The sequence below is a fragment of the Ursus maritimus genome (genome assembly GCF_017311325.1).
Source record: "Ursus maritimus isolate PB19 chromosome X unlocalized genomic scaffold, ASM1731132v1 scaffold_X1, whole genome shotgun sequence".
Classification (NCBI taxonomy): Eukaryota; Metazoa; Chordata; class Mammalia; order Carnivora; family Ursidae; genus Ursus; species Ursus maritimus.
In genome coordinates, this window is record NW_024423319.1 from 95204490 (window position 1) to 95218861 (window position 14372).

The 14372-nt window shown below is 36.3% G+C and overlaps 1 protein-coding gene across 1 annotated transcript in view; it reads left to right on the forward strand.

The window, feature by feature from the left end:
* TMEM47 (transmembrane protein 47) overlaps nucleotides 1-5700 on the forward strand; it is a 30169-nt gene extending 24469 nt beyond the window's left edge. Inside the window, exon 3 of the mRNA XM_040633111.1 lies at nucleotides 2308-5700. Within this exon, the coding sequence (XP_040489045.1) occupies nucleotides 2308-2486 (179 nt within the window). The 3' untranslated portion in view covers nucleotides 2487-5700. The remainder of the gene's footprint in view (nucleotides 1-2307) is intronic.
* The last annotated feature ends 8672 nt before the right edge of the window (nucleotides 5701-14372 follow it).

A 14372-nucleotide genomic window follows, 5' to 3' on the forward strand; every position in this document is an offset into this window, starting at 1 on the left:
TTTTTTTTTTTTTTTTTTTTTTTTTTTTTTAGTTAATACACATGTAGCATTTACTGGCTGGAAGTAGAGGAAGTGTGAGTAATATAATGAGCTGTCAGTTGTCCTAACAATAACTTAAAACCTTTTCTGAGATTTTAAAACTATAAACAAGGTGTGATGTCCATTTTGTATGCCAAGAGATTCTCCTTTTATATGGAACTATTTATCCATCCACTCTCTATAGTATGAAATGTGGGAGGTGCAGTGTTAAGCTACATAGCAAAAATGTTGCAAATTCTTATATCTGGCTCCAGAAAGGTTACTTGACCCCTAGTCAGAACCTAATAGAATGGAATGATTTTGTGGAATCACACCCTCATGATTTTTCTGGAATTCATCAGTTATATGCTAAAGAGAGGACTGTTAATGTAGACTTTCTGGGAACATTAATCATATTGGTAATAAGGATCTTTTATAGGTACTGAGAATAGATGACCATAGACTTTAAAGCACAGAACTCCAGTTTAATTAAACACACTATCCATCCTTCTGGTCTTTTTAAAAAATGTAATAAACTATATCTTTTTTTACTATATCAAACTTTTTTTTAAAGATTTTATTTACTTATTTATTTGATAGAGACAGAGACAGCCAGCGAGAGAGGGAACACAAGCAGGGGGAGTGGGAGAGGAAGAAGCAGGCTCCTAGCAGAGGAGCCTGATGTGGGGCTCGATCCCAAGACCCCGGGATCACACCCTGAGCCGAAGGCAGACGCTTAACGACTGAGCCACCCAGGCGCCCCTTATTATATCAAATTTTATTCTTGTCTCCTTGTTTATATGTTTGTTGTTGTACTTTTGGAATTTACAGTATTTTTAAGATGAGTTAAATTATAATCATTTTGACTAAACATTTATGTGATGTATCAGGGGTTGGCAAACTTTTTATAAAGGGCCAGATAGTAAGTACTTTCGGCTTCGTGAGCTGCATGGTTTCTCTTGCAACTACTCAGCTCTGCTGTTGTAGCGTGGACACTACATCAATGAACAAGCCTGGCTGTGTTCCAAGAAAACTTGTTTCCAAAAACAAACAGAAGACTAGATTTGGTAGTTTGCCAACCCCTGCCCCATAGTACATAGTACCCCAGATTTTTTAAGATTGTTTCTTGAGGGTAGAAGCTATCCTATAGTAGAGAATGAGGCAGATGCATCCCATAAATACTAGTTAAGTTGATTTAAATAAAGTAGAAATTATATAATAGTTGATGCAATATGTAGTTATGATTTTGAATGGAAGGCATCATCTCTCATGTAATCCAGTGTCTCCCATATAGAAATATGCACAGGATAAGGACCACTTTAATTTTAGATATATAAGAAAAAACAACAACCCTTCCCTTTCCTGATGAATTGGTTTGTTTTATTTTATCAGATATGACTCATCACAGTTCCCCTTTAGCCCTAACAACTGACTTAAGAACTGAGAGTTAGCTGAGAACGAAGAGCTGAGTTTTGTGCTTGATGGTAGTAGCCAGCATTAGCTGATGTTTTCAGTACCATTAGCTCCTATGCCTTCATTGATTTCATTCTTTTTTGAAAGTAGGTGAAGAATAAATATATAAATGTCATCTGTTATATCTAATACAAAGGTATAATTGCATGTGGCTTCTTGACAAAGATGACTTTTGAGCCCCTTTTGAAGAATGAGAGGAAAGGAATGAAAATAATTTTTGATGAGAGGAATATAAGCAAAGACATGAAGATAGGAGTTACTAGAATCGTTGGCTGACTTATGTGGTATTGAGAAGCAGCAGTAAGAAAAGCACATCTTAAATCACAGCTTGACCACTTTCATCAGTACAAATGAATTTGAATTCCTCAATTCCTAAAGAGCATAAATAAATAGCAAGGGTTTGGGGTATTTGGGGTCACTGTTCTCGGGGAACTATTTACAGGTTTGTATAGGGGAACAGTTTAGCTTATAGTACTACTTGCATAATAGTGATGCTTATATGTCTGTGAAGTGAGAATCACTACTTTGTATGCTCATGTAAATTATTATATTGCACTAATTATTTCATCAAATACTATAAGGTGAGTTACTAATTATTAGTAGAGTAATTCTTGCTATATATTGTGAAACGGTGTTAAAGAAAAAATTATTTATGTTTTAAGGTATACCATCTAGATAGAATAAGCAGTGCTTCAAATTTTTTGGCTTTTATGATTGATTACAAAGTAATTCTCATACATATATGTGTATTTATATGTTTATCCTTTTATTTCTTGCAAATAACATTTTTCTAATTTCTTTTTGCTTTTCTTTCAGTTGTTTTACAGGTTTGCAGCCTGGTCCTTTACCCAATCAAGTTCATTGAAACTGTGAGCCTGAAAATTTACCATGAGTTCAACTGGGGTTATGGCCTGGCCTGGGGTGCAACTATATTTTCGTTTGGGGGTGCCATCCTTTATTGCCTGAACCCCAAGAACTACGAAGACTACTACTAGAACCAACAGTCTCAGATTTTAAAAACGAGCAATCATCCAACAAAAGGATTACGTCTGTATCTTTTCTAACTCACTGTTTTCTAAAACACTTGTGGAGCATCGAACAGTTTGCTCAGTTGATTTAATATCTTTTGCCTTTTGGCTGTCAACATCATAACCAGCTTTTACATCCATTTTAGGGACCTGCACAAATTAAGAGAGCTGATTAGACATAGGCAAATGCTGCAAACTTCCAATATGTTCATGTCATTTTTCTTGACAAGTGAAGGGTCTATATGACAGCAACCATTGCGAGAAACTAGTTGGAATGAGAAATGCCTGAATCTCCTATTGCCTGCAGGGGAGCGGCTGGCATAAGCACCATTTAGAGGTTCTTTGGCTCTGGTAAGGATTCCACTGTTAGAGTCCTTATCACCTACTTATCCCACCCAATGACTAGATAGGCCGTGGTTATTTGCTTGAGTGAGTTTTTGAAAAGTGAACTGCCCTTTGGCACCTAATGGGAGTTCTGAATGCAATTGGTTAAGGGTACATATTCCATCTTCAAGAATACTCTTTTTTTTTTAATGGGAGGCAATGCTTTGGCAATCAGCTTCTCCCCGGGAAGGGAGTCAAGACTTGTAGACATGTGCTTTTCATTATGTGGTTAGCAACTGTGCCTCAGCCGTATCTAGAATGAGGAAAATTGAGAGTCTCTACTTTCCCTGGGGCAACTAGAAAGAAATATGCATGAGTTGCTTTTGTCCTAAGTACCCTTTAAGTCCTTTACCAAACATTACCGCAAATAATTGTGCGTATGTAACAAGCTTAAATATTTTTGTAGAAGGTGAACCATTAGTATAAATGGTGATAATTTGTTCTCTAGCCCTATACATGCATTTGCCTATTACACATAAAGTAATATTTGCTCTAGTGAAGTGATTTGAACACTAACCTTGTACACGTTAAGAGGCTTAGATTGGTATTCACACTTATTTACTGTACAAAAGTACATATTCCTTAAAGCTTTTGCTCTATGTTCTCTACTGTTTCACTGGAAAGTTTTAATAGAATTGTATAAGAAGAAAAATTGAAATGGTGTTCATCCGAAAATTCATGATTCTTCTGTAAGCACTGTAGTTCAAAAGAGAGTAGCAATTAGAATGATCATTTTGTTAAAAATTCAGTAAAATAGAAGGCTGCTTTTTTTTCAAGTACTTTAAATGTCTTTATTAAAAAAAATAAAAGAATAGTGATAGATTTCTATAAATGTCTAAATGTCTCAGTAGAGGAGTAGAATTCATCTGGTTATCACCTGGTCCTCTGAAGTTAACTAATGGGCTAACTGATATGTGCACACAATTATGATGGATTTATGTTAAGGGAATCATTTGTTGGCTGTTCAAATGGAAGGAAATATCAATAATAGGGAATAAGTTTGCAACTAATCTCACACTGCAAACTTGCATTAATCCTGTTTAATATACAAATTTGGATAGTTTAATTATAAACAAACATATTTTTATATCAAATAATACAGTTCTAATATAAAAGTTATAGATAGTTATTTTTGTTAACAAAGACACTAAAACAGTATGTCCTGGTTTTGGCCCTTTTGCAGAAAGAAGCATTTGAAAAATCATTTAAAACCTACTTAGGTTCTATTATATTGCAAAATCCGTTAAGAGCAGGACCGCATCAATAGTATTTAATAATTTGCCTCCCAGAGCAGAGTTCTGCTTTCAGCTTGTCTTAAGAGCTGTTGCCAAAACAACAGGGAAAAAAATCTATTTTATTATGCAAACACTTAAAAAAAAACCCTCCTATCTTGTGACTTTTCTATAGAATCACAAAGTAAATATGAAGAACCAGGCTTAATCTTAATTTAGCAATGACAGACAAAAGGAATTAAATGCATCCTAGAGAGAAACCTTTATAAAAGTGTATGATTCTCTATAGAATCATAAGAAACTATGGGTGGAAGTTTTCCAGAAAGATATTAGTATTATAGAATCTTTCAAAGCAATTTTCTTGAGAAATAGTAAAATCTGGGCCAGACTGTCTTGCAGTTAATTGCATATTGTCAGAGCAGCATGAGAAATACGATATTTGTTGGATAGGGATTTTGGCTACTAAACACTGTCTATTGTGAGAGAGTCTCTTTATTCCTGAATAATGGAAGAGCAGTACTTTGGTGCTGACATCAATGAGGCACTTTCCTTAGTCCTAGTAGAGGATGCAGTGTGCTGTTAGACCAATATCACATCTCAAGTCTTATCAAGTTTTCATTCTCTGTCAATATGACAGGCTGGAAAATGACAGAATATGTTATAGGCTAACTGCACACGTATTTGCAGTACACTGAAAAGTAGATTTCTTATATAACTTTTCTCCCCTTCCCAGTGAAGAGCCCTATGTTATATTTCTACCATCACTAATATTTGAAAGTATTTCATGACTAACAAGCTCAGTACAACACGAAAGTTGTTGCCCATCTGAAATGCTGTTTCGTCTATCAGAATAAACACATGTGAATTTTCACCTACATTACATCTTTGCAGCTTTAGGTTTGTTTGATGTTTTCTTACAAGCAAAACTGTTGACTATAAATCCATTGTTTATCTTAGAGAGCTATGTACACATACAACATAGAGCATAAAGTACTCAGCAGGGCTAGTTATTTGGATTTCTTGCACAACTATTTAGCTTTTTGTAAGTTCAACGTGTAAATTTTAAAGACAAATATAGAGAGACCTATGTGTTTGAAATATAAATGATATATATGGATTAGCATGTACTTGTATATTATTAAACATGCAATGAACTGACTGGTAAGTGACGTCTACTTGTATGGCTAGCAATGTAATTTATTCAGACTGTATTTTTGTACAGAGCAGCGCACACTAACCTATGCCTCTGTGTCCTCTTTAATGCCTAAAACTGTGCCTAGAAATTTCATCTGTCTTAAATAAAATTATACTTCATGCTGTTTATGCTATAGTTTCTCTATTGCTGTTCTATATTTATTATTTTTAAATATATGACATGTTTACTACTTAAATATGAATCCATGGTATTCTGGTTGTTTTTTCTAACAGTCCTCTGGGGGAAACCTGTTTATCACTCCAGTGGTTTTGAGTTTGCAGTTTCGTGATCGGTTCTTCATTTCATGATTTTTGTAGCTGACCTAAAGTTATCTATGTGGAAAAAATAAAAATAAAAGTGGTTTCACTGATGTGGTTTGACTTGTGTCTTCTCTACTGTGTAGACCCATTAACAGGTTCCTAAATTACATGTCTGCAAGTTCCTGTTCTCCTTTATAATACGTATTACTTAGAAAACAGAACTTGCCGTGACATGCTTATTTTATGTAAAACATTTTTAAACTAGTTTTGTTTCATATTCTCTCCTAAGATTCTTTCTGTCTCCTGCAGTTGAGTTATATAAACACTAAGAGAAAGAAAGAACGTTAAATGTCTCTTTAAACTTTGCTTTGAAATGCACAGGAAGGAGATACAGTGCAGCAGACTATTGGTTTTCCTACTCTAATGACACAATTAGAAACAGGAGTAGCAAAAGGGTCGATACTCTCTTGGTTTTGTTTCGTTTTCGGTGTTTGCAAAGGTAGGTTAAAACAGCCTCCCCTGCATTATTTCTCATTTTTAATTAGTGAAGCACGCTCCATTTTCCATGCACATGCGCATGTGCATGCGAACAAATCCGTAAAATTAAAGTTGAAATTTCGCATCACCTTTGTGTATTTAAATGGTGAGTGTACTTGGAAAGAAATTTAAATAAGGCAATAAAATGCACTTATATGGTTGCCAGAAATTTTTCTTGAAGATATAAATAAAACCACATGTAATTGAATAGACTTCTTGTGTTGATAAAATCAGTTTAAACATGAAGTACATATTTTTGTTAGGATATCCTTTCATGTCTCATGTGAACCCTTGAATGTTGAAAGGGTCACAGAACTCTTTTCTGCCAAAAAATATTATAAATCATCTGCAAGCCTATGCTATATTTAATTTCAAACTTCCAAAAGTATGCATATTGACATCTATAAATTCTAACATTTTCTATCATTTTGGAGATTTTCCTTTCAATGGCCTTATTATATTCTAATTTGATGGAGTAGCATCATTCATTTGATGTATTACATTTTCAGTATAAAGTACTTTCATTTGTATACAGAATTCTCATGAGCAAAACACTTTTACAAATATGTCCTGCCTGGTAATTATCCGTGACCCACTTTCTCTGAATTTGGAAGACATGGAGACATAACTTCACTCTGATTTGACAAGGGAAAATCCTTTGCCTTCAGAGATTTCATTGTGAACATGAAACAGGAAAGCGTTTTCAATTTGCTCTGCCATAATGGCCATATAGCCTGTTAGCAGTTTCTTTTATTAAGTCAGGTCCATCCTATGTCAACACAGTGTCCCATTTTGAAGGTTTTTAAGTCATTTGGGTTAGAAAATAAATTGGTAGTGAAATTATTTTCTATTCTGTTGAATAGTCCACTGAATACCTGAATTTCTGATTTATCAAATTCTCATGACCTTCTGTTAATAGCTTTTCAGAAGCACAACCTTAGATGGGATTAAAAGAGCAAATAAAAATTAGAATTATGTGCTTAGTATTTTCACTAGAAGCACTAATTTATTTGAATAACTTAACTTCTATGTCAACTATTGGAACGTGGTATCATAGCTACTTAATGCCAAAGTTAAGATCAGACTAAGTAACAAAACGCCATCTAATAAAATGCCAACAATTTTTCTTATGTGAGGCAGGTCTTCAGACTGTTTGGGAAGTCCTCAGAGTTTTAACAACTACGTGTTGCTATGAGCAGAGAGTCCCTATAGCTATACTTGGAAAAATCTGTTTTCAAAGAGTCACCAGCTGGATGACTCATACATTTATATTCCAGCGGTAAGTCTAATGGTTCCAAAGTATAACGAAGAGAACAGGAGCTGAACTGTTCAAGTGGGAAGAATAATACGTGGTGTTTCGAAGCCAAGATTAACAGCACACAAAGAATGGTGTTCTTTATAAAACTAAAGCTGTGTTGAGTGGTTCACCAGAGAAACTCAGTTTTGGCAAGCAATTATTTCCAAGTTGAATGACTTCATAGGAATAATGATTATAAAAGAAACTTGGAACGAGTATTGGAAAATCATGTCATCAAACCAGCAAAAACCTTGAATACTTCAATTTCTGCATATGACAAGAATTAATGAAGAAAATAGTATCTAAACATATATATACTAATAAACATACATACTAATTATATATAATAGATAATTACACATTACATACATGTGATGGTGGTACTGAAGACTGTCCCTTGGCTGCTTTGAATTTATCACTATAAAGGTAAAATAAGAAATAAACGGCCTATTTTTTTAATAAAAATATGACTCACAAGAAAAATTCAAAGAAACTGTTTAAAGTCTAGACAGACTCGAGGTTATTATGAATGATGAATTACATTGTTAAGGGTTAAATGGAGGAGATACCTTGTGTAACTCTTTGATACCATGTGTTAACTGAAAAGACATACTCATGCTTAGGAACCTCTCCCACACACAAACTTCTCTATCAAAGTGTTTTTGGAGAGTAAGTCCCCCTTTGTGCTCATATCACTGTTCGGTGGGAACGTGGCAACTCCTAACGTAAAAAACAATTTCCCAATTTTTAACATTTAGGTGATTCTTCTTAAACATTATCTAGCTATTAAGGTCTTATTACTTATTTGCATTGTTATGTGTCTGAAAGAAGCAAAATGAAAAATTGTAATCATTGGAAGGAAAAATTTTCCTCTATCATTCAAGTTTTTTTGGCTGGTCTTAAGAATTAAATTGACATGAGACAGCTAAGCAGGAGAAAATCAAATTTAATTATGTACGTATGGGGACTCTATATATTATGTGGCCCACAGGCAGTCAGGCAGTTGAGCTTAAGAAGAAGTGGGTAGGAGTCTGGGGCTACAAAGGGAAGGAAGGGAATTCACAGGAAGTTGAAAATGTCAATGTTTGGTAAACAGTATTTGCCAAGCCTTCCAGAAACAATGGGACATAGAGGACTTGGATCAAGCAGGACTTGCTAGGTTCCTCCCTGTCTACTGCACCTAGTTCATATTATACTATAGTTATCTGTGATGATAGCTCTCTCCTGGAGCAGATGCTCTATCTAAATCCCTTCAGGCAGTTATGGAAGAAGCAAAAAAGAAAAACTCCTTGAGTCATCTGTTTCTTAAAAACAATTAGCCTAAAGTAATCCACAGGCCAAAAGACACATTTTGAGGAGGCAAATTTTGCTCCCCTAAATAATAAAACATTTAACACTTTCGATAATGAAAATTATGTTTCTCATTCAACTCCACCCTCTGAATGTTCACTGTTGGAACAAATTTGGCATAAATTTGACAAAATATAGAAATCCTTATGGAGGTATAATGTTTCATATAAAATTTCCAGTTATATTTTCTGAAGACCTTGATATTTTTAAATGCTGCTTAATGAAGCAGAATTTTGAAAAAAAAATCTATTCTCAGGGATTTCTGTGCAAGCCTCAATATTTAGCACATTTCTCTAGCCAATTTTCAAGACACCGAATACTTTGAGTTACTTTCTCCCATTTCTTCAGGCCTGTATTAAATTATTTTTGCCCTATCTCTATCAAAAGTCAATAAACATTAGTACATATTTAGCCAGGCCTTTGAGCTTTAGCAAGTTCAAGTATGATCCTACACACCAGGATCCACCCTTCTGTCAATGATTGGATAATATTTTTGAATTAGAAATGTTCTAGAAGTTGAGGTAACTAACCACTAAGACTTCTCACGCTCATTCAAACCAAAAGCATTATTTGGCTTCAGTTAGGTTTCTTTGACTACTGTGCTGTTTGGACCAGGAAAACACATGTAACATGCTACTTTCCCAAACTAAGGCTGGTTTTGATTTATTAATATAAATATACACAAATTTCATGCATTTATATGCTTAGAATGGTTTGCATACTATCTATCTTGGAACTGGAGCATTTTTAGATTTACAACTTAATGGAAATACAAAGTTATAGTCAGAGTAAGGATTGGGGAAAAATATCTACAGGAAAAGGAGATCAATCAGCTGCATCATCCAAGTTTTACCATTTAGTCATAACTGTGTGGTATGAGATTGTGTAGGTATGAGAGCAGAAACCTGACAGGTTGGTGTAATTGATTAGCTTTGGAGTCTATGCTCCACCCGTAATGATTTTACTGAGAACAGTGGAGGACATGGCAGGCAGCCATATTTGCACCACACGACCCTGCACCCCTGTTCAGAGGTAATTACAGCAGAGATGGTTCCTGCCTTAAGCTAGCCTCCTCTGTTTCTCTTGCCCATTAATTTGGAATTGGTCTCTGCATGTAGCTAGTAATAAAATGCATAAACCATGGGGTTTTGGGGGTGTGTGCAGGGATGCAAAGAAAAACTGCAGAGAATAAAGGAATGAAATAGATATGCAGAGAGAAGCAGTCAAGAAGGACCATGTAAGACCCAGAGAGTGGGAAAGAGTACCAGTTCTTAGTAAGGTCAAGCTGCCTGTGTTCCATGAAATACTCCCATGTCCTTCCAATAATTTCCTGTTTTGATTAAACCAGTTTTAGTTGGAACCAATAGAACCTTTTGTTAGACAAAGCACCCTTCATTAGAGGGTTCAATATTCAGGTTGTGCTAAATGTCCAAAAAAGAACTGGGAAGATTTCTTGGCACACTTCTGATCTCAACCCAGGGTGCCCAACACTTCATTTCCCTGTCAAAATTTACTCCCACTTGTCTCATTCACATTACAATGCCTCATTCACAGTACAATGTAGCTCAGTGAGAAGATTTTTAATGTAAACTCTCCCTTCTTTGTGTATATTTTTTCCAGGATCTAAGTCATATGCTAAGGGGGAAAGATCAATAATTATCAGATGGCACAAAAGCTGCCCTGGGATCTCGGAAGCCGGTCATGGTAATTTCTCCCCCATCTTATATCTAGAACGCACTGGCAATCTATATTAGCCCCAAAGAGCTGTTGCACTGCACAACCCCAGAGAGCACCATTCACATGTGTTCTCCAAGAATTCCAGTCTTGCTGACTTTGTCTATTTCTTTGAATTTATGACTTATCTTGAGGATTTCAGAGTAATACCTCACACACACAATATATTTTTAGAAGACATTATCTACTTGAGAGAGAAAGAGAGAGAGAGAAAATGAGCAGGGGGGAGGGGCAGAGGGAGAGAGAGAGAAAGGAGCAGACTCCCTGCTGAGCAGGGAGCCTGACAAGGGGCTTGATCCCAGGACCTGGAGATAATGACCTGAGCCGAAGGCAGACACTCAACCGACTGAGCCACCCAGGCACCCCTCACACACACAGTATTATCAACCAAAGTTTCCATTGCCTTCACTCTACTGCTGCTTTGGGCTCAGGTAAATCAGACCCAAGTAGAATCAAGCATTTTGGAGCAAACCCAGTAACTGCATATAGTAAAAGAGTCTACTCATCCAACTTCTCTGGAGATCTGATCTGCATGGCTGCTTAATAAGCAAGTCAACTGAATGGTTACAGTTATTCTTGGATTCCTTTGGCTAACACAGTGGCTCCAACACATGACAAAGTAGTTATATACAGGCACAACTAAACCCAAGGTCAAAGACTTAATCATCCCTACATTTGCATTCCCAACTCAACCTAGGACTAAACAAGGGACAGGAAGTTAAACCTCCCCCATTTTTGTTATTGTGTCCTCCGAAACGCAAATCTGTGTGTGTGTTTTAAGAAAAGAACATTACTTGTTCATGAAAATCCACTGATGAAATAGGTATTTCAGTATCACGACTACGACATAGATACTAACAACTTCAAGAGGAGGACTGTCCTTTCTTTCAATGAGACCAAAAATATTTAGGTGTTCACATGACATACTAGGATGAAATTTTTAGTTCTTCGTGCAAAGTATTATAGGCAGTCAAATTATCTGTCATCTCCACAGCTTTCATCCAGGGGCTAAGTCATCCACTTTGAGAGGTTTGGGTTTGTTTTTTTTTTCCTATTTAATTTCAAAATAAAGTTCTATTGATTGATGTGAATTTCAGCTTTGATGGACATTTTTCTGTGACTCCGGATGACAGCAGATGGCCTCATGCCCTTAAGACAAACTGAACTGATTCACCATCACTGGTATAATACACGATCCCTTCTTTCTGTGAACAATACCTTCAGATTGTCCAGAGAAGCCACATGCACGCACAGCATGAGACAAAGAGTGGTTCTGACAACTGGTACTATTTTTTTTTTAAGATTTTATTCATTTATTTGACAGAGAGACAGCCAGCCAGCGAGAGAGGGAACACAAGCAGGGGGAGTGGGAGAGGAAGAAGCAGGTTCCCAGCGGAGGGGCCTGATGTGGGGCTCGATCCCAGAATGCCAGGATCACGCCCTGAGCCGAAGGCAGACGCTTAACGACTGAGCCACCCAGGCGCCCCGACAACTGGTACTATTGAGAAAAGAGTCCCTTAAGACTTAAGTGATAGAAGACTTCAGAGATATGGTGGGACTTTCTCTAGCCCATTTTAGTTGTTTCAGTATTTGATATCACTAAATACCGTACATCATCATTTTTCTCATTCGTTTACATCTCTCAGGCCTTCAAAAGATCCTTGAACACATTTAACAAAAGCCCAATCCTTTAGCACATTCTTTTTTCCTGTGGCCTGAGCAGCAAAAGACATTTGTTTTTTGAAATACAAGCAACTGTCCCGTTTCCTGGGTCAACGGAAAATAAATGCCCTGATATTTTCCATTCTTTTTTGGATCTAATAATGCAAGGCAAGACAATTTTGCATTCCTGACTCCTTCATCAGGAAAATGACATAAGAATCCACATAACAAACATAGCACAAGGCATTTAGGAGCGCTGTATTTTACACACTATATTTAAATGCTTCAGGAATAAGAATAGAGTCTTAAAAATACATCAGGTCAGGACTTGCTCCCTCCTTTCTCCAGTCTTTAAATGCAAACACATGCATACTGACAACTCTCAGAAAAATAGCCCTAATGAGAATTTCTCCCTTTCCCAAGGGGTGCCCTCTGCCACGATCTATTTATGGAATAATAGTGGGCTCCCTCCTTCATTCTCACATCCTACATTTAAAAGTGCAATTTCAATTTTTAAAGTATTGCTGAAAGGAAAGAAGTCATCTTTTATCACAGTCAGGTAAGGTCAGCAAGTCAGTAATCCCCCATTCACTTACTGACAGAAATATCCTTTCCTCCCACAGCAGACCAGAAAAGTGATTTATTTGAGATTGGCATTAATACATAAAATGTCCAGTACACCTAGCTATGCCTGGGCAATCCCTTGCATGGTCCAGAGGCTTCTTTTATTACCTGCTAAGGCTGTGAATTGAATCTGTTGGAGCAAGCATTGTAGATAGGATTCCCAATCCCCTCCCAAGCACTCTTCCATAATATCTAATCCTGCCAAGGCCAAAATATTTTCATAACGAAGACCAACCAAGAAGCCCTCTTTGCTTCTGTGCCCAGATGTTGACCTTTCCTCTGCATTTGGGTGCCCACACACACGGACGATCCTATTTACAGTAGAAGTTTTCTTTGTCTGTTGCAAACTGCATGGTTGTTTTTCAGTCCTCCAAATATTCACTTAGTTTTATCGTGTCTTTAATATGGCCCGAATGTTGTACAAGGTCACAAGACATTACTAAAAGTATAATCTGAGACTTCGCAGGTCTTCTAATTCAAGGAGGGAACACAAAGCATTGCACACAGAAACAATAATTCTGCCCTATATTGTGGAATACTTGCAGTCTCAAAGTAAGTCCACTAATTTTATTACAACCTGATACTTTAACGATATAGAGTATATAGCAAGATTTTGACCAAAATCAATACATGATTAAACAAAATGATATATGTAAGAATCAGTCTGGGTTTTCCTGCCCAATTGTAGGCTAAATATTTTCTTCTGGGAAAAAAAAAAAGCAAATCTCTACCTGTGACCTGTATCTTGTATAATCTAAGACACAACTGATTGTAAGACTTTATGTACCAATCCAAGACTGGGTGGAGGAATGGTCTAATACGAGTCCTCTGACTAAAACTGGTTCACCAAAGGCTATAGCTTCAGTATAAAACTAAGCAACTCAATAGAGTGGCCACAGAGAAAGGACCAGTAAGGGAACCTTGATATTTCAACCTCAACACTGGCTGGCAAATTTGAACAACTAGTCAGTACTCATGTGAGTTTGAGGTCTGAATTCACACTTCTAGTGTGGTCCAAGAAACCTCAAGCAGAGAATTTAATTTAAAATGGTCTCAGATGGGTAGTGCCTGAAGTTGGCTGGCAAAAGCAAATGAAAATTCTCTCTGGAAGACCTTAACTTTGATCTAGTCTGACAAAGATTGAGGGTGCAGTTGATTATAAGATGCACTCTGATTTCACAGGTGTGAGAAAATATGTTTTAGGATTAATGAAATATGGTTATTACTTATTGGTAAGTGATTAAAAGACTTTTACCTCAGAATTAGCTCTTAGTTATGATTAAAACATCTGAGATTCAAGAAGAGTTGTCATATATCTTAGTTATTATTTTTCAGTGTCTTTTTTTTAGGAGACTTATCTATTTATCTTCTCAGATACGTTTCCAGCCTAGCAATCCCAGGCTAATATGTCACTTAATCACAAAATAATAATGGTGAAAATATTAGATAAGACTTTAAGTAGTTTATTTGAAAGATTTGCTCTCCATAAAAGCAGCCATTTAAAAAAAGCGTGATGCTTAATGGCAGCTTAGGCTAACGGAATTTAGATAACCCAGAAGATAATCATGTAGGGGTGCT